Raw genomic sequence first — 19,891 nt, forward strand, 5'->3', positions numbered from 1 at the left:
TCATTCAATTTGTTAACATGAAAATTACACGGCGAACAGAAGGGTTAAGTATGAATACGTTAAAGAGGCGTTTACCAGAGTTGAAATGGGTTAAGTTTGCATCTAAAATAGACTATCGATGATCGATGATCGATGTGCCCTGTGACTATTGATCTAGCATGCATATTAAGTCATACCAAGATCAGACTATATTAAACGAACAACAGTTATCTTAATTAGTTAGTCTAGCTTAACTATCGCAGCAAGGTAACATTTAATTACTTTTATACACACGAAAATAGATCAGCTGCTCAAATGAAAAATGTATTAGATCAAAATAGCTGCAAAACGCTGTTCTAAAACGTCAAATTAAGTTTAAAATGCATCGATTAATATCAAATGGGGTGCCGCAAATAACGATTTTTCAACAGGCAATTATATCATTTTTATCGAACTTGAAACGAACCGGAGTTTCTCTCGATTCAAGAACAGCGTGTAATTAAACTCGATTGCCCCAACATCATTCATTTTGATAACAACATTTCGCAAACTCAAATCTGTCACATTAGTTTCGCGTGGCACGTCAAATCGAACGGAAGCTAACGTTACCATTTGTTATGGAAAAGGTGAGTAAAATCATATAACCAAATAATATTAGTATTACTACGGGAAAGGTACTAAAAATAGCTATGTTTCAATAGGTGAATTTCCCAACTTATGTTCTTCTCGGTCTAACTTTGTTATCACAGCTTCAAAGGCAAGTCACGACTGAACCTTAACCCTGAAATCAATATGTGTGCATCTATCAATTTGCTATCATATCCGGGTAGGTAAAGTGCGACATCGCCTATAATTTGCAATCCATAGGGCTTGTTCGATTTGACAAACAAAACTTTCTGGCAATGATTAAGTAGCCACACGTGAAGCGAATTAAGTCGTGGGCGTTGTGGATCTCCTTAACTTAAATCGTGTGCGAGCGAGAGCCAATTAAAATCTTTACGGGCTATGATATAATTTTTACACACCAACGAAGGTCTTTAATTATGAGCTTATGGCTGATAGCATTCATTTAATAACGCATCTGCATTAATGGGCTTCTTTTTTTTTTTTTAAGTTAACTCAGGAATTCGCCTTGAGGACAATGCCTGACTTCGCCACTTCCAGCCCATTTAATATCATCTTCGAGGACCTCTATTATCGCGTCGAAGTGGGCAAAGATAGAGGTGAGTGCACTTCCCTTTCGATTCATTCAGAAATTGGATAATAGTGGCTAATAGTTGATGCTGGCTACTTGCATATCGTCGTGACTGCCATGCAAATCGTTTTGAATTTATACTAACACCTATTGAAAATCACTCAAACTGCAGTCAGCTCTTACTTGCAGTTCGATGTAGTCAATAAAATTGCAATTAGATACACGTAATGCATTCATCAAACTGTGTGATCTTATTCCAATCACAATTGATTCTGATTCCGATAAGTGCCTGTTGACTCTCCCAGACTTAAATGATAAATGTTAATGTGCCTAATTGGCTGCGCTACCAAACTAGCAATTAAAAAATCTGAAGTGCCAACTAAGAATTTTATGGGCTAATCGAAGATACAAGATACTTTATTAAGGCAAAGTTCAAATTGGAAAAGAAAGTGCCCGGCTGGAAGCATAACAACTTGGAGACACACAATCAAATTCTAAAATTCGCAAAACCCGTTTCCAAACCAACTTGCTGGCCATGTCAACTCTCTACGTCACATCTATAAAACAATTCGAGTTATGAACTGCTCGACACTTCTGCTTCAATTATAACAATCAAATGGCTGGGCAGCAGTCAAGTTTCCTGATCGACGCTTTACGGACATCGATAATTCAATTTATTATGAGCACTTGGCTTGGTTGAAAAAAAAAAAAAAAACAAAACAAAAAACTGATTCAATCAACAGAGTTTCGTTATAACACCGATCTTAACGCTTAAACGTGTTCCGACTAAGCGTCATTTAAGTAGTTTATGTTAAGTGTTCTATGTTTGTTTTGCTTTTCAAATACTTCTGGCTTTGCGCCTTAATTCACATGTTATTCAACTTATTTCGCTGTGAATCACACTATAACCACATCGATTCAATTTCATATATCCCGATGACAGATAATTGTCGAGCCTTGGGAATAACTTTCGATTCATTAACTGGCATCCCCGAACCGTTTGCTTTTATAGGATGCAGTTCATTGAAATTTATCTAAGGTGCGCGAGTTGCGCGCTGGGTTCACTCAACCGTGACGATGCACACCTCGCAGCCCATCCCCACTCGCAGCTCCAAAACGCACCAACAACAACTAACAATACCCCCCAAAGGCCTCCCAAAAGCGTCGACTTCTGGCCAATATATAGATAGATATATAGATATAGATACCCATATATGTGGTGTGGGCTTTGCGGGGTTTGGGGGGATCTTGGCGGGGTCAGCGGCATTCCCATCGAGCTTTTTTTGGCGCTCAGCTTTTATGCTTCGCATTTGCTGCTGGACTTCGTTGCTACTATATTTGCTTAATTCCGATTTTTGTGGGCTAAGAAGGCCAGCCGGTTGTTGTCGTTTCCAAATGTTGTACACGCTTTTTTGTCAATGGGTGAAGATGATGATGAGTTAGACTGCTAGATGTAGTGAATTGTAGCTGCTTGTGGCATTTCAAGCACAGTTGTTGCAATTGTATCTACTAATGTTGCAGGTTTGTTTACTAATCTGGGCACTGCTGTTGCAACTTCTCATGTTGCTGCTTTGTTTGCACTTGATATTGCTGTTCCTGCTGGCCAAGTTGCCACTGCAAATGCCACTGCTACTGCTGACTTGTTTATTTTTACAGCTTTGCTTTTTTTTTGGTGGCTGCTTCTGGTGTTGTTTTTTTTCGATGTAGCTGCTGGTTGGTTTTTTATATTCGCAGCGTGTTTGTGTGCGCCACTCGTAGCGTACGATGTTCGATTTCAATGTCAATGTCAAACGCGATCGCGATCGCATGTCGGCTCAAAGCACGCAGGAAAATGCTGCCGACAGAGCCGCTGACTTCGCCGTCGATTTATGGCTGCCTTTCGTTGATAATCTAAGCCAAAACACATCAATAGATACAAAGATACTATACACAGGCTGTCTAGACCGCCGACAGACTCTCGTTTCTAGAGCCCTCCAGCGGCAACAGGTTTAACCGAAAAAAATGAAAAAACTGAGATTCTTGGAAGTTAGAACTTTCACAACCAGATCTAAGCTCAATCGTATTCAATTGTATAACACACGCACGCACACACACACTCGTACATCTTGGCCCATCAATCAAAATGTTAATCAGAACAGCGAGCCATTCCATATGTCATAATAATATTTATGGGTTAACAATTAATTAATAAGGCTATCTGAGCAAAACGTGTGCGATTCCAATCGATTAGCGAGTGCATACTATTACGTTTTAGGTAACTGTATGCAATGCAGTTGATGCGATTACAAATAATCACTCATTATTGAATTTCAATCAATTACTATTTGTTATTTGTACCTTTACAAGCGACTCAACGGAAGTGGAAAACTTTGCCCATCCGTTGCATATTTTTCAAAAGTACAGATTGTCCACAAAGCAACTATGCATTCAATAGTCGCAATAATATTTGTATTATTGCTTTTGGATTATTATATATAGAGTAATAATCAAGGGTTTTCATTTGCTCAGCAGAATTAATTTGATAAGCCTATCAATAAACGTGGTACACACAACATGCAGCAAGCTCAATATTAATCCAATAGTGCATCGCAGGAATTTATAGATAGATGGATCATCGAATATAAATAGTGTGGCCCCAGTTAATGGTCAATTAGAAATTAGGCTTATCAGTGCAACTGAATCTCATTTGGGGGTATTTATGAAGGGCTTATGGTCGTGAAACGCACTGTATAGGCTGTATTGTAGCACATCGATAACAATCAACAAGCACGAGTATCTCTTTCTATTGCTTCCATTATTATTGAAGTGCAAATAACAGTATTCACCCGGGCGGGATCCACAAATATGGGGTCGTATATCAGAGATATGTAACCCTTTTTTTTGCAGCCCGATAAGATCGCCTAATTAAAAGGCTAATCGGAGGGGCGGCAATTGCCATATGCCGAATGACATTTACCTGATGACGACGCAACTGCCAATAGAGTTTAAAGCCGCCAAATCGGAATTCCCATAGACAGCTTTTACGATACCTACGAGTAGAGTCAAGTGTAATTGTCTATTATTAATCCACTGCATTGGCAATTACCATTCGCGTACTAGAGGTGTGAACAAATTAGTTTCCGAGTTAATTTGTTGCATTTTTCAATCGACTTAAGGGCTGTCTTTCACCCACACCAAAGCTTAGGCTACGAATGTATTAATCAACCTAATCCCTTTCTCAGCATGCGCATGCATTTTTCGTTCGCCTTATCAAACTGCAAATGCATTGGAGGCGTCGTCAGGAGGACGAACTTTGAACGGCTATATTTGTATTTTGATAGGGCACATACAAATAATAGAAAGGGTTCCAGGCGATAATCCGCCGAAGCTACCGCAAAAAACATATTCAAGTTCAAGCTGTATATGTTCTCAAATGTCAGGCCGGCCAAACGAGCAATTCCCTATTTGAAATGGCTGGTTAACTCTGACCTTCTGTGTCACATTATCACTGATTATATAATCAGCGTTAAGCACAAAATTACAGACCGTGTGTTGCATGGACAACATCTGACTTGAAAAGGAAATCTAATAGATCGGCTGGCTGCCAGATAAAACGGAAACTCTATGACTTGCGGAACTGATCGAAATGTCAGTTTAAATAAATCGAAGAAGCTCCGAGAGACCGCTTTTATTAATAACACTAGGTACAGTGGGCCCTGCTCGGCGCGATACAGTGGCGCGTGTATCTATAGTCGCGCTGACGCCGGCAAACACTTGGAAAAGACAAACTAGTCGAGCCGCCCAGCGTTGTACTTAGCCAGTCGCTGTCTGAAAGTCGCCTCAGTCTCGCGTCGCAATTCGAGCGATTCGGAAGCGTTTTGTCCACGTCCGAGCTAAGAAGCATATATTTTATATATATACATATATATTCTTGGCCAGAGATATACATGGTATATATGGTCTCGGTTCTTCTGCGCGCGTGTTACAAATCAAAAAGTTTGCATATTTTTCGAAATTATAAATAAAATCGTTCGTTTCATCGTTTCAATCGCCGGTCAACAATCGAGTGCCAGCTGTGTTTTTTTGGTGTGTTTCGCGTTGGAAAATCGCGAAAAAAAAGAGCATAGTGATCGCGAGATCCTATGTTCCCCTATATCTATCTATATTAGCAAGTGCAATTTGTGTGAGTCAGCAGAAATAAAAGGAGAAAAATTATATTAAATCAGAGAATCGCAAATACGCACGCAAATCGAACGGAAAACCTGGCATCCATCTATTCAAATTTATGCCACAAAAATCGTTTCGAAATCGAAAATGCACACCTTTCTGAACTTCGTTGGGGAATTGCTTTAATTTCCAGCTGTGTTCTATTTCCCATTCTACATATTTTTTTTTTTGGCACGTTCCCCGGTTTTCTGTGTCCCGCTTTTCGGGGCCTTCGCCTCGCTTTCTGGGTCTTATTCTAATTGTAATGAAATCATACAGAAAATAGACCGCAGACACACATCAACAAATGAGGAGGCATAACAATTTATACTCGACCGATTCCTCATAGATCAAAGTTCGCTCGGAGAGTTAAATTGGGTTTTTCGTTTTGCGGGCAATGGTAAAAAAAAATCGGTGTGGTGAATCTTTAACGGGGACTCCGTGTCGGCTACGCAATTAGCGCACGTCAGTAATACGCATACGCCCCGTATGTCGTTCGGTTTTAATGACCAAATGTTTGGACTTGTTCGCCACGGCGTCTTGATCAAATAAACTGGAGTATTTATTTGCATTTTATTAGTCAGCGATTATGCCCTGCCAAATTGTGATGATGATATCACCCGTCACCCGTCACCAGAGCGAACGGACATGGCCAGAACGGAATGGAACCAATGCCAAGATGGCCCCACCCTCGCGGACACGACGATGCCATTGTCACCACCGCACCGCAGAATGTGGGCCAGGCGGCAGGCTCCACTCGGTGGTTGGGGCGGCTCTTATTGTGGGTGCTTCTCGTGATGGTTGTGGTGATGGTGATGGTGATGGTGATGGTGCTGGTGTGGAAAAGTACAATTTGTAATGCAATACCCACCGCTTTGCATGGGGCTTCAAGTTCGCGCCCCAATCTAAACACAAGTGCAAACAAAGTCAGTCATTTCCCTTGCAGAGAAAGAAACAGCAAAGGAATTAGCTTCGTTTTGTTTTTTAATATTTTATTAGGCTGTAATTTTGGAAATTAGTAGGTGGTATCTATAATAGTTCAATTATAGATCAAGGCTAGCCCATTGTGAGTGAGCTGCAAAGCTTGAGTATTTTGATTTTAAACTCTGCCATTCATTTCTCCCAGTGCACATGACACACAGAGCATTTATGTGTGTGTGCTTCGGGGGGCGTGAGGGTGCGGCTGTGCAAAAGACTGACCCTCCTTATCATCTATTGGGGCAAACAAACGACTTATCTATCGGTCGGTTGGAGCGACTGCACCAAGGAAATGGAAGTGCCATCGAATTGAAAACCAAGCCGATCCGATCCGATTCAATCCGAGTTTCTGTTTCCAGCCCAGTTGGCCTTGAGTTCGGATTCGGATTCCGATTCGGATTCTTCTAATCAGTGGAATAGATGTTCGTGAGCCAAGAATGTAGCCCAGAGCATAATTTGATTTGGTGTAACCTTGCCGCCACTTTATTCGTTATATCTCTTGGCTATATAGTCGCCTATGTGTGCGTGTGTGCGTCGTATGGGTGAAAGAATGCGCCCCAAGTGGCTTGAAATCTTCAGCGGGGCGACAGAAGAATTCTATTTTCGGACTATAAAAGCATGAATGAGCGTCACTTAGTGTCTGCCAGTTGTATTCTTCTCTTCTTGCCCAGAATTGTGTTGGATTTCTCGCTGTTATCACATCGAGGGAATAAAAGTTTGTTTTTCCAAAAGCTCTATCTATGTGGGGCAGTTGAATTTTTTGCGCTCTTCCATCGAAGAAGTCTAGACGATAGATGGAGCTATCAGCTGGGGTCAATGCGATACATTGTTGCAGCCTTAAAGCTGCACTATCTACATAAGATTATAGTCTTATGTAAAGTTAAACATCTTGCTTGCAGACTGGGCTAATTTACATACCTAATCTCTTAAGATCTAGGAAGCGATTAACTGTTTAACCGCTTGCAACTTCATAGCATGGCCAATTAGTGCAATGGCTAACAACATTGTTGCCATAATTATAGAGCCACATGCAGTTTAGTTGTTAATTTCAATAAATGTAAAGAAAGACCGGAAAAGATTGTGGTAAGCATTTTGCCAAAGACCTTGCTAGGAGTTGTAAAATCATCGATTGCTACTAGCTCATCAATATTGGCAATTATTGCGCCAGAAATGGGGTTCATTGTCCATACTTTGGAATTTTTAGCCAGCTTACAAAAGGTATTGCTAAATCGGTAAATCCGCTGACAGAACTGTTGAAAACTTGACACCCTTCCTGAAGTTTTGACAGCCGATGCATAGATAATTGCCCAAGTGCCGAGTGTCTTCTCAGTGTAAACGGTGTGTCGAGATCGCCGCATGAATGAGCTACTATATATTTGCATTTGGCCGTTACGTAAGCGCAATAGCGGCTAATTGAATGCAAAACCTTTTGCCCGACTGCTAAATCACAAAGGGTTGATAGCAGAATAGTAGACGGTTATAGCATCGGGTTATGCGTTTATTTATGTTACTTGAGTGCCGCAATACCAATACACTTGGATTGCACAAGCGATGATGATCATCATCATCATCGGCGCAAACACACACGTGCGGAAACTTTTCCCATCCGACTGGGATTGGGATTGATGGGCAGGGTGTTTCTCTTTCAGCACTTGCCGGTTTGTTTATACGATTTGTTTTGTTTATGCAAGACCAAGATTAGAACGTATTACTATGCCAGGCATCTGTTTTTCTGTTTTTCCTAGCCCTAGCACCCGGAACAAAAACACTTGTAGATCGGAACGCAATTGGAAAAGTGGGAGTACTATCAAATGAGTCATGCTCCTAAATGGATAAGAAGTTAGGAATGGAATCTATCTAATGCTATTATCGTTTTTATTCCATGATTATTGCATAAAGTGCCATTGAAACTTAACTACTTAACAACTGACCAGTATAATTTGCGTAGACCTTTCCCAACAACCAAGCTCATTTATTTCGAATTTCCTCAATCAAATTTTCCCACTTCGGCGCTTATCCATATGATTACTTTATGTTCCCCAGTAAAATGCTAAAACTTCCCATAAAACCCAACACATATTTCAAATGGCAGAGTTTCGGGGAGATTCGCCCAGAATGACTCAATTCGAATGTGGAAAAGTCAAAGGCAATATTATTACAATTTATTTTAATTGATAGCAAGTGGCATTCCAGAGTTCCGAGGCACAAGTGTGTGCCTTCCCAAGACATGTCGGTGTTTTCAACCTGCGTTGTTATTGGTATTGGTATGGGTATTGCCATTGTTATTGTTATTGTTATTATTATTATTATTATTTGTTATTGCCGTTCGACCGATGATAGTCGGCTGCATTTGTAATTTTATCGAGCCGCGGGTCAGCAGAGGTTTCAATGGCGAAGGTAGGACAGCTATTATTAATTGACATTATTTTGCCCAAGCGAATAGATAACCATGGGAGCCCGGGACAGCTGACTGCCGCCCATAAGTGGTGGTGGATCATAATGATAACCTCATTTCGTATATAAAATACACTATACTATATTTATTTGCCGCTTCCGTGCGCGCCGTTGTTTCTTTCCATCACTTTTGTTTACCCCGGCGAAGGTTTTTTGTGTGCAGCCAAGTGGCGTACGAAATCTTGTGGCATTAATTCAACGGTCACGTAATCAAGTTCTAAAGCCCCCAAACTCACAGTCCCAATTCGAGACGAACTGGTGTCCCATTCAAAGGAGCAATTCAGCAGTGGCGCAAGATTCGCCAACTGCGAGGCGAGAACAAAAGCCATAAAGTCAGCCGGCAATTACAGTGGTCACTCCGCAAACTAGAAGTACTCACTTCATTTTTTTACTACGAAATTATGAAAATAGCTTGACCTTAATGCAAAGCAATTATTTTAAGGTTGCCTGGTTTTAATTACTCTGCAAAGAGCAGAATTACATGGAGCAGTGTAAATGATTTCTGAAACTGATGTTGTCATGAAGGTTGTCTTACAATATTATATAAGTAATTAAACACATAAGCTGATGCCTTGACAAATGACTTTAATTTAATTAAAGCTTACGCCATATCGGGTGCTCACTGTAGTTGGCTTGCTTCCCCTCGCTCTCTCTCACACCTCTTACAACTCTATTCAGATTCACTTTTTCCAAGATTGTCGCCAAATCAAACCAGTTTCAAGTTTTGTTCTAAGAACTGACCGCCGCAACGTTCTGTTTTCCAACATTTTCAACGCTTTTTCATGTAATTTCGTAATTATCTATTTCGCAATTTTCGCTGCTACTTTTTTGGGCGTTCTTGCAATCGGTTCTGTCTACTTGTTGCGGTAATTCTGATCCCCTAGCCCGCAAAACTGAGGCATATCGATGGCCTTACCCCGTTGAGTCAGCACCGCCAAGCAATATTCCCCAGAAACTGGAAATCATTCCAGTTTACACCATTTGCATGCCAACAAGTTAGAGCCATTCCCTAAAGTCAAGCGTAGGGCAAGTTCCATTGAGCGAATTTCCCGAGATCATTAGTAGGTGTAATGGGTATTTGACGGGCATATTACTTGTGAAACCGAAAGTCACGTAGTGGCTGTTTTCCCTGGAATTGAACTACGTGTTCCATGACTAATTGAATAATTTGCGGAAGTTCTTTGAAAGCGGCCAGTGGAGAAGTGCGAGATGCATATTTAAATCAAAACTGGAATTTTCGCAAACTATGATATGTACATTCTCGCGGCGGCGAACACAGTAATGAGTGGAAATCTCCACTAGCAGAAAAGGTGATTGGGAATTCGCCTAGTCTGCCCCCAATTCTCTCACACTCTCCAACTTTTGTTTACAACTGGGCTGGAGGAAATCACAAGAATAGTATTTCGCACATTAATTTTTAGTTGATTTTTTGTGTTAGATGTTCTGGTTTCGGACAAGGCCGTTCGCTCTTTAGCGTATATTTTATTATTATTATTTTTTTAATAATTATTGCTTTCCACGCTGGTGGTGAGTGAATGGCTGAATGGCTTGGAATTGGCACCATGCGCGTTGTTCTCAACGGCCCAAAAGACAAAAACATGACTTACTAAAATATAAACTTGAAATTTAATGCCATTCTGCCGGCTTCTTTGCGATTGTTGACTTCCAGCGCGTTTTGCATTGCGAGCTGTGTGTGTGTGTGTGCGCGTTTTTTTTTTTTTAATTTTCGATTTGATATGCGAGTGTGCTTAGCTTTGCTGCCTGATTATAATTTTTATATATTGTTTTTGTTTTAGTGCTTTGCTCTTGCTGACGCCGGCAGAGGCAGCGACTGAGCAGCGGCAGCGGCAGAGCTCTCCACCTTTTCAGTTGGCGGCGAGTTCTTCCGCAGTTATCAGCTGTCTGCCAACGGGGGCGCATGCGCAGATCGCTCGTTCGTTTTTTAACTCGATTTTCCCAATGCTAGATTTTCCCCAAGGAAAATTCACAGCCCACATACTAAGTTCAGGGGTGTAGGAAACTTAAGAAAACATAAGAAACGGTTCACCAGTTTTCGTTACGAAAATCCACGAGCCTTGAGGTCACTCGTTTTCAAGACGCGCTCCAATTGGCGCGTTGAGTGCCTTTAGTTTTAATGGCAAAAGTGATATAATTTCCGATTCCCGCAACCACACAAATTGCAACTGGAAACGTGGACCAACCCAGATGGCTGGTAATCCATTATAATACTGTTGTTTTCCTGCGCACAGCCACTTCGAGAACGATTCCAGAGTGCTTTTCGCCAAATTTGATATGTGTAAATAATGTGCGAGCAGAGCCAATAAATATATTCCGATAAGCTTCCGAAATAAATCAGCGTTCAAACGTTTAAACGTTTTGTAAACAGCACGGTGGAACACCAAGAGTACACACAAAATGGATAGCAGCAAGTTGTTGAAGAATGTCTACGGCATCGACATTCACTTCGAAGATCTCGTCTACCAGGTCAACGTACCCAAAAAGCCAGGTAAGTGCAAAAAAAAAAAAAAAAAAAAAGTATGTTCTCAAATCGGAAGTGAGACGAGTAATTCACATTAGAGCTTCTTTTATTTGGATCATTTCATTTCTCGCAGTGCACTCCATTAGCTCCAAGTGCGAATTGACTATCTCTATTAGCACCGAAAGTGTGCCGGAAGAAAAGATCCCGGAGCACAGGTGTTACTCCTTGATAATCTAGTGTCAATAGAGCAGACGATTGCCGCAAATGGGGCACATTCAAAGATTGCGCACGAGTCCCAAGTGGAACAGGCCACCGTTTCATTTAGATTGACCCATCCAAAATCATACGAAGCATACGCTTCTGCTTTATGATGTATGCACTTTTAATGAGCGTTTTTTACCTCAGCTTTACCTGTTAACCTTATTGCTAGCTGGTTAACTGAAAGTTACATAAACCTAATAGCATAATGGTTTTAACACAAACCCCAACCAGCAATCAACTAAAATATAGTAGCTAATTATATTCATATCTGCCACAATTGAAATGTAACTGAACCTGTGACTCACTTTATATTTCAACAGTTAGCTAATCACCTATATTTGCCATCCATTCGATTTTTTATTCACAGAGAAGAAGTCCGTGCTGAAGGGCATCAAGGGTACGTTCAAGTCGGGCGAACTGACCGCCATAATGGGCCCCTCGGGGGCGGGCAAATCTAGTCTTATGAACATCCTCACCGGTCTGACCAAATCCGGCGTCAGCGGGAAGATCGAGATCGGGAAGGCGCGCAAACTGTGCGGCTACATTATGCAGGACGATCACTTCTTTCCCTACTTCACCGTCGAGGAGACCATGCTGATGGCGGCCACACTTAAAATCTCCAATCAGTGCGTCAGTCTGAAGGAAAAGCGAACTCTGGTAGGAAAAATGAGTGCCATTAACTTTAACAAAATTCCATAAATTCCCTTTTTTTTTTTGAGTGCACAGTCCACCACACTAATTGACTTGTGATTTACAGATCGACTATCTGCTGAACTCGCTGAAGCTGACGAAGACGCGGCAGACGAAGTGCTCCAACCTGAGTGGCGGCCAGAAGAAGCGCCTATCCATCGCCCTGGAACTGATAGACAATCCAGCTGTGCTATTTTTAGACGAGCCCACAACGTGAGTGAGAGCGAGTTCCAATGTGGTCCTCGAAACCAGTTGTGCTTCGATCAGATTCCAAAATTGACACATTCCGACCTTGAATCACCCACAGCGGATTGGACAGCTCCTCCTCCTTCGACACCATCCAGCTGCTGCGCGGCCTGGCCAACGAGGGACGTACCATCGTGTGCACCATCCACCAGCCGTCGACGAACATCTACAATCTCTTTAACCTGGTCTACGTGCTAAGCGCGGGTCGATGCACCTACCAGGGCACGCCCCAGAACACGGTCATGTTTCTCAGCAGCGTGGGCCTGGAGTGCCCGCCCTACCACAATCCCGCCGACTTCCGTGAGTAGCTGCTGCCCAACTGCATGCCCTTCCCTTTCGATTGCTCACTTGGGATCCCATTAATTGGCATTTACTGCGGCACATTCATTCATGTGATCCTAATTGAACCCGTTCAATACCAAAGTTGGTGAGCGGCAAAAAGGCGAGTGTCATTAAAGGTGTTAATCATTTCAGTGCTGGAATGCGCGAACGGGGACTACGGCGATCAGACGGAGGCTCTGGCGGAAGCGGCCAAGGACATACGCTGGAGATACGATCAGCAGTTGATGCAGGGCGAGGATGCCGATGCGCCCAGCGAGACGCAGGTGGCCAAGTTCAATGAATCTCAGTCACCGGGGCAGGTCCAGGTGCAGGTGCAGAAGATCGAGATCCAGAACATGGAGTCGTCGAAGGATCTGACCAAGCACACCTATCCGCCCACGGAATACATGCGACTGTGGCTGCTCATCGGCCGGTGTCATCTTCAGTTCTTCAGGGATTGGGTGAGTTGGGTTGGATCTTACCACAATTTAAGCCTTACTTGAATATTTTCAATACCACTTCCAGACTCTTACCTACCTGAAGCTGGGCATTCATGTGCTCTGTTCCATTTTGATTGGCTTGTTCTTCGGCGATTCGGGCAGCAATGCCACCAAGCAAATTTCCAATGTCGGCATGATCATGATCCATTGCGTATATCTCTGGTACACCACCATTATGCCGGGCATATTGAGATGTAAGTCGGAATGGGGGAGTGCATACTATGTGCCTCTTTCTACAATATAATATGATGCGTGTTACAGATCCCGCCGAAATAGAGATCATCAGAAAGGAGACCTTCAACAACTGGTACAAATTGCGAACCTATTACCTTGCCACCATCATCACATCCACACCAGTCCATGTGAGTCTGCAATCCTGTGGATTCCTGAAAAAACCTATCCACACGTACATACTTATATTTTCTCACATATATTATATTTTTTCAGATCATCTTCTCGACGGTGTATATAACGATAGGATATCTGATGACCGATCAGCCCGTGGAAATGGATCGATTTGTTAAGTACCTACTAAGTGCGGTGGTGGTCACGATCTGTGCGGATGGTCTGGGCGTCTTTCTGGGCACCGTGCTGAATCCAGTGGTAAGTGCAGAGCTCTTTAACCAAATGCTAGAATCCTTTGTCACCACAAAAACTTAATTTGCAGAATGGAACTTTCGTTGGCGCCGTTTCGACGTCATGTATGCTAATGTTCTCCGGCTTCCTCATCCTGCTGAATCACATTCCGGCTGCCATGCGATTCATGGCCTATATATCGCCACTTCGCTACGCCCTCGAAAACATGGTGATCTCGCTGTACGGCAATCAGCGTGGCCAGTTGATCTGCCCGCCCACGGAGTTCTATTGCCACTTCAAGTGAGTGAAAGCATAAGCAAGCTGCAAATATTCAAAGTACTCATTTATTATCGTTTTCGATTAGGAACGCTGTGACTGTGCTGCGACAATTTGGTATGGAGGACGGCGACTTTGGTCACAACATTCTCATGATCCTCATCCAAATAGCGATATTCAAGGTTCTGTCCTACTTTACGCTGAAGCACAAGATCAAGACGAACTGATGGGGGGGGGGGGGGGGCTTTTAGTATTCGGCTTAATTTGAATCGAATGTGATTTTATGTTACTTATGTATGTATGTATATCGCTTAGTTGCAAGTAAACCCAATCTTTTATATACCGGCGTGTGATACTTTAACAAATGCAACGGACCATTGCAATATGCGAGTGCCAACTGTTGCGGCAACCTCTAAGCATAGCGAATCATAGTTTTTATACTGTTTATGTATGGATAACTAACCTTTATATATGTATGTACGTGTAGTTATTTGTCTAGTTAACCTAATTGTAAGCGAGACCTGTATGAACAAACAAAATAAACAAGAAGCTTAAGCAAATGAGTAGCGCATTTATTTTTATGGCACAAAATGCGATTCCAATCTGGGGCTTAATGTTAATATGTTAATATAAAAGTCATTTCAAATTTTTAAAAATCCGTTACGAAAATTCCAAACTTTACGTCAATCGTTACGTCAGTCATGTAGTGCTGCTCTTATTTGCGTTGCCCTTGCTTTTCGTCATCTGGCAGCACTGTAAGGGTATGTTAATTTCATTGATGTGGCAGCACTAGCGCATTGCAGAAAATTTCTTTGCTTGCAAAACAATAATAATAAGCTTTCCTTATTTTAAACGAATAACAATAGAAAACCAACGACGAGAAGCAGCATAAAAGAAAACAGAAAACATGTTTCGATCAAGTTTCGACAAAAACTTAGGTAAGAAGCACCAAAGTCAAGGAAATAAACCAATAAGAAAAAATGACTCATCGAAAAACAAAAAAAACAAGGAAGAAGAATTCAGAAGTAACAATAAAAAGGCGATTGAACTCCAAAACAATTGAAGATTTTGATAAACACACAAAGGTCTAACAATTACGCACTTTCCACTCGCAGAAAATGCCACCAGTCACTTGCGTCTGGAGCCCGACTGGCCATCAATTCTTCTGATTTGCGATGAAATCAACCAGAAAGATGTCACGTAAGTTTCGGCGATTCCAGATTTATTATTTTAATCAAAAAACCAGTCCCAAGAATGCCTTTGCCGCCATCAAGAAGAAGATGAACTCGCCCAACCCGCACTCCTCCTGCTATTCCCTCCTGGTCCTCGAGAGCATCGTCAAGAACTGCGGCGCACCCGTTCACGAGGAGGTGTTCACCAAGGAGAACTGCGAGATGTTCAGCAGTTTCCTCGAGTCGACGCCCCACGAGAACGTGCGCCAGAAGATGCTGGAGCTGGTGCAGACCTGGGCGTACGCCTTCCGCTCCTCGGACAAGTACCAGGCCATCAAGGTAGGATTGGCAGCTCCATCTAAAGGGATCTTTACCATGCGATTGATGCACTTTGAAAAAGATTGTGGGTTTCTCTATACTTTTGCATTGAATATAACACTTTGCATCAGCCCAGCGCACACTTAGTTCAAAATCCGGCCCTGCGCTTTGCCATTAATTTAATTAGTAGGAAACAACTGTTTGCTGCGTAGCAAAACCCAGTGAAATGTCATCAGTTGAATAGAAATGAGCTCGGAGGAGGAACTTAGCATTGAGGAGGAATCCCTTGTAGACTCACGCCACATAACTACAGCTAACTTTACTAACAATCCCATTCTCTGCAGGACACCATGACCATCCTGAAGGCGAAGGGGCACACTTTCCCCGAACTTCGGGAGGCAGATGCCATGTTCACGGCGGACACGGCGCCCAACTGGGCAGATGGCAGGGTATGCCATCGCTGTCGCGTGGAGTTCACCTTCACCAACCGGAAGCACCACTGCCGGAACTGCGGCCAGGTCTTCTGTGGCCAATGCACGGCCAAGCAGTGTCCGCTGCCCAAGTACGGCATCGAAAAGGAGGTGCGTGTGTGCGACGGCTGCTTCGCTGCCCTCCAGCGTCCGACGAGCGGCAGTGGAGGCGCTAAGTCCGGACCACGTCCGGCGGACAGCGAGCTACCGGCGGAGTATCTGAACAGCACTTTGGCGCAGCAGGTGCAGGTGAGTCACTCTGGGAAAACAGCTAATCTAATCGAAACAGAACAGCCGATTAATGGCAAAACCATATTCCTTCTAGACACCAGCTCGCAAGACCGAGCAGGAACTCAAGGAGGAGGAGGAACTGCAGCTGGCGCTGGCCCTCAGTCAATCGGAAGCGGAGCAGCAGAAGCCCAAGCTGCAATCCCTGCCACCCGCTGCCTATCGCATGCAGCAAAGGTCTCCCAGTCCGGAGGCACCGCCAGAACCCAAGGAGTATCACCAGCAGCCGGAGGAGGCTACCAATCCGGAGCTGGCCAAGTACTTGAACCGCAGCTACTGGGAGCAGCGCAAGATCAGCGAATCGTCATCCATGGCAAGTCCCTCGGCACCGAGCCCCATGCCACCAACGCCGCAGCCCCAGCAGATCATGCCCCTGCAGGTCAAGAGTGCGGATGAAGTGCAGATCGATGAGTTTGCCGCCAATATGCGCACGCAGGTGGAGATCTTTGTTAACCGCATGAAGTCGAACTCGAGCCGCGGTCGCAGCATCTCCAACGACTCCTCTGTGCAGACCCTCTTCATGACCCTGACCTCGTTGCACTCGCAGCAGTTGTCGTACATCAAGGAGATGGACGACAAGCGCATGTGGTACGAGCAGCTGCAGGACAAGCTAACCCAGATCAAGGACTCGCGTGCTGCGCTGGATCAGCTGCGTCAGGAGCATGTGGAGAAGCTGCGCAGGATCGCCGAGGAGCAGGAACGTCAGCGACAGATGCAGATGGCCCAGAAACTGGACATAATGCGCAAGAAGAAGCAGGAGTATCTGCAGTATCAACGACAGCTAGCATTGCAGCGCATCCAGGAGCAGGAGCGCGAGATGCAGCTGCGCCAGGAGCAGCAGAAGGCGCAGTATTTGATGGGCCAGTCGGCTCCACCTTTCCCCTACATGCCACCATCGGCGGTGCCACAACATGGTTCGCCCTCGCATCAGCTCAACAACGTTTATAATCCCTATGCTGCCGGTGTGCCCGGCTATTTGCCTCAGGGTCCTGCACCGGCTCCCAACGGACATGGCCAGTTTCAGGCCATTCCGCCGGGCATGTACAATCCGGCAATACAGCAGCCGATGCCGCCGAATCTCCAGCCCGGCGGATTAATGCAACAGCCCGCGCCACCTGGAAATCCCCAGATGATGCCGCCCATGCCCGAAAATCAGTTTGCCAACAATCCTGCTGCTATCCTCCAGCTGCCGCAGCAGCATTCGATCGCCCAGCCTCCTCAAATACCATTCCAACCGCAGCCTCAACAGATTCCTGGTCAGCAGCCTCAACAGATTCCTGGTCAGCAGCCTCAACAGATTCCTGGTCAGCAGCCTCAACAGATTCCTGGTCAGCAGCCACAGCAGATTCCTGTCCAGCAACCTCAGCCACAACCCCAAATGGGTCACGTAATGCTGCAGCAGCACCAGGCTCCTCCAGCAGCACAGGCACCTCCAGTTACCGAAATCGCCAACAATCAAGTCCAAGCGGTGGCTGCTGCACCTGCTCCGCCGCAAAACGAACCGGGACCCGCGCCCGTTAAAGCTGAGGAGCCGGCTACGGCGGAACTGATTAGCTTTGATTAATCCAAGAGATGTTATTCCATTTGTATTACCCTTCAGGGCTGGGTCAGAAAGTTCTCGTGCGGCTGTTAAGCGAAAAAATGTATGTTTTGTTTAGTTGAACGCGGTTATTAGTTACTATTTCAAAAGTTTTTGTTGCGAGAAAGAGGAACATGATAAATTTTAAGTTTAGACCAAATCTATGGAGGTAAAAAGATAGTTGGAAAGTAGTGCTGCACGAGATCGAGGCCCGCCCTTTTATCACGTTTTAACCGACTAATGTTATTCCACAATAAAAATAACTTTGTATTTTGAGAGACTGATTGTTTAAATTGTCCAAATTGAATTTAAGATACATGTACATATAAGTGGAATAACCATTGTAAAGCAGTGCGTTTAGGCATCCGAAAGAGCAGCCACTCCAGGCAGAACCTTACCCTCCAGCAACTCCAGGGAAGCTCCTCCACCGGTGGACACATGCGAGACCTTGTCGGCGCCTCCGAACTTCAAGCAAGCGGTGGCCGTATCCCCACCACCAACGATTGTGGTGGCTCCTCGGTTAGTGGCCCCGATTACTGCCTCCAGCATGGACTCGGTGCCTTTGGAGAATAGCTCGTTTTCGAACAAGCCTGGCGGTCCGTTCCAGACGATGGTTTTGGATGCACAAATAGCGCCAGCAAACATCTGACTGGATGCCTGGCCGTGGTCCAGACCCATCATGTCCTCCGGTATGCCCTGTGTGGCATCCACATGTTCCACTTTATCCGGCTCCTTGTCGATCTTATTGGCTATGACAAAGTCAATCGGAAATAGTATATTCACGTCCTTCTCCTTCGCCTTGCAGACTATGTCGTTGACCAACTCGGATCCCTTCTCGTCGAAGAGGGACTTTCCAATCTCCATGCCATTGAGCACTTTGAGAAAGGTGAAGGCCATGCCACCGGATATGATCATGGCCGTTACATTGTTCAGGAGGTTCGTTATCAGTGGAATTTTATCGGCTATCTTGGCGCCACCCAGAATGGCCAAAAAGGGCTTGGCCGGATCGTGGAGAACCTTGGCAAAGTACTCCAGTTCCTTGTCCAGCAGGAAACCAGCCGCTCGCACCTTGTAGCCATCGCCCATCATGGAACTATGCGGACGATGTGCTGTTCCAAAGGCATCGTTCACATAGATCTCGCCCAGCTGCGCCAACTTGGCTCGGAATTCCTTCACCTTCGCGGGATCTGCTTTGACCTTCTTCTTGTTATCGTCCTTGCTGCTGCCCGTCTCCTCGGCATAGAAACGAAGATTCTCCAACAGGAACACAGTGCCGTCGGAGGGATCCTTCAAAGCTCTCAGGGTGCTATCACCCACGCAGTCGTCCAGGAATTGAACCGGCTGGCCCAGCACACTCTCCAGCTCCTTGGCCACGGGTTCCAGGCTAAACTTTTTGTTCTTTTTGCCATCCGGACGCCCCAAGTGGGATGCCAAAACCTAGGCAAAAAATTAAGTTATTCGTTCTATACTTTTTAGGAATTGAAGGAAGATATATCAACTCACCAAGGACTTACATTTCTTGTCCAAGGCATATTTAATACTGGGAAGTGCGGAAACAATTCGTTGGTTGTTGGTTATTTTGCCATCTTTCATGGGTACATTAAAGTCCACTCTAAAAATAAATTTATAAATCACACACTAAAACATATCTGGCAAGGATACTCACCTCATAAAAACCCTTTTCCCAGCCACATCTACATTTTTTAAGCTCAACTTCTTTACTTGCTTTCCATTGCAATCGTCTTTGCTAAAAAATCTTGGAAATCTTAATTTTGTAAATCGAGTTTGAGCTCTTTGGTATAAACTCTGCCGAATTGGAAGCATATTAAATAAATTTATTACCTGTTTTTGACTGAAAATACAATGCACGATGAGGAAGTAATTATGAAAATAAGTAACTAAATTAACTATTTTCAATAATTTT

The 19,891-nt window shown here is 44.1% G+C and overlaps 3 protein-coding genes and 1 non-coding gene across 14 annotated transcripts; 3 read left to right on the forward strand and 1 right to left on the reverse strand.

Annotated features, from left to right (window-relative positions):
- The first annotated feature begins 540 nt into the window (after positions 1 to 540).
- Positions 541 to 14,697, forward strand: CG31689 (uncharacterized protein). Of its 8 annotated transcripts, none has more exons than NM_001273025.1 (11): positions 541 to 605; positions 1,094 to 1,202; positions 11,899 to 12,188; positions 12,289 to 12,434; positions 12,529 to 12,767; positions 12,942 to 13,249; positions 13,314 to 13,482; positions 13,550 to 13,650; positions 13,736 to 13,891; positions 13,956 to 14,164; positions 14,229 to 14,697. In NM_001273025.1, the coding sequence occupies exons 1-11, from the start codon at positions 597 to 599 to the stop codon at positions 14,365 to 14,367; spliced, it is 1,875 nt and encodes a 624-aa protein (NP_001259954.1). In that variant the 5' UTR covers positions 541 to 596; the 3' UTR covers positions 14,368 to 14,697. The 8 variants fall into 8 exon arrangements, with proteins under 8 accessions (NP_001259954.1, NP_722829.1, NP_722827.1 ...); NM_164495.2 differs by lacking the exons at positions 541 to 605; positions 1,094 to 1,202 and adding exons at positions 4,971 to 5,336; positions 10,997 to 11,297; NM_164493.2 differs by lacking the exons at positions 541 to 605; positions 1,094 to 1,202 and adding exons at positions 4,971 to 5,336; positions 11,041 to 11,297.
- Positions 12,435 to 12,528, forward strand: mir-4914 (mir-4914 stem loop). Its single transcript, NR_047877.1, has one exon. It is a non-coding gene; the product is annotated as a mir-4914 precursor RNA (primary transcript).
- A 155-nt stretch (positions 14,698 to 14,852) lies between the features above and the next one.
- On the forward strand, positions 14,853 to 18,244 carry Hrs (Hepatocyte growth factor regulated tyrosine kinase substrate). 3 transcript variants are annotated; one of them, NM_164496.1, is made up of 6 exons: positions 14,853 to 14,901; positions 15,007 to 15,078; positions 15,256 to 15,340; positions 15,387 to 15,651; positions 15,975 to 16,349; positions 16,426 to 18,244. In NM_164496.1, the coding sequence occupies exons 2-6, from the start codon at positions 15,048 to 15,050 to the stop codon at positions 17,950 to 17,952; spliced, it is 2,283 nt and encodes a 760-aa protein (NP_722830.2). In that variant the 5' UTR covers positions 14,853 to 14,901; positions 15,007 to 15,047; the 3' UTR covers positions 17,953 to 18,244. The 3 variants fall into 3 exon arrangements, with proteins under 3 accessions (NP_722830.2, NP_525099.3, NP_722831.1); NM_080360.5 differs by lacking the exon at positions 14,853 to 14,901 and having other exon boundaries at positions 14,909 to 15,078; NM_164497.1 differs by lacking the exons at positions 14,853 to 14,901; positions 15,007 to 15,078; positions 15,256 to 15,340; positions 15,387 to 15,651 and adding an exon at positions 15,862 to 15,918.
- On the reverse strand, positions 18,242 to 19,801 carry CG9961 (uncharacterized protein). Of its 2 annotated transcripts, none has more exons than NM_001273026.1 (3): positions 19,634 to 19,801; positions 19,482 to 19,579; positions 18,242 to 19,404 (listed from the first exon to the last, which is right to left on the reverse strand). In NM_001273026.1, the coding sequence occupies exons 1-3, from the start codon at positions 19,789 to 19,791 to the stop codon at positions 19,352 to 19,354; spliced, it is 309 nt and encodes a 102-aa protein (NP_001259955.1). In that variant the 5' UTR covers positions 19,792 to 19,801; the 3' UTR covers positions 18,242 to 19,351. The 2 variants fall into 2 exon arrangements, with proteins under 2 accessions (NP_001259955.1, NP_608704.2); NM_134860.3 differs by having other exon boundaries at positions 19,471 to 19,579.
- Between the last annotated feature and the right edge of the window lie 90 nt (positions 19,802 to 19,891).

The sequence above is a fragment of the Drosophila melanogaster genome, chromosome 2L (genome assembly GCF_000001215.4).
Source record: "Drosophila melanogaster chromosome 2L".
Taxonomy (NCBI): domain Eukaryota; kingdom Metazoa; phylum Arthropoda; class Insecta; order Diptera; family Drosophilidae; genus Drosophila; species Drosophila melanogaster.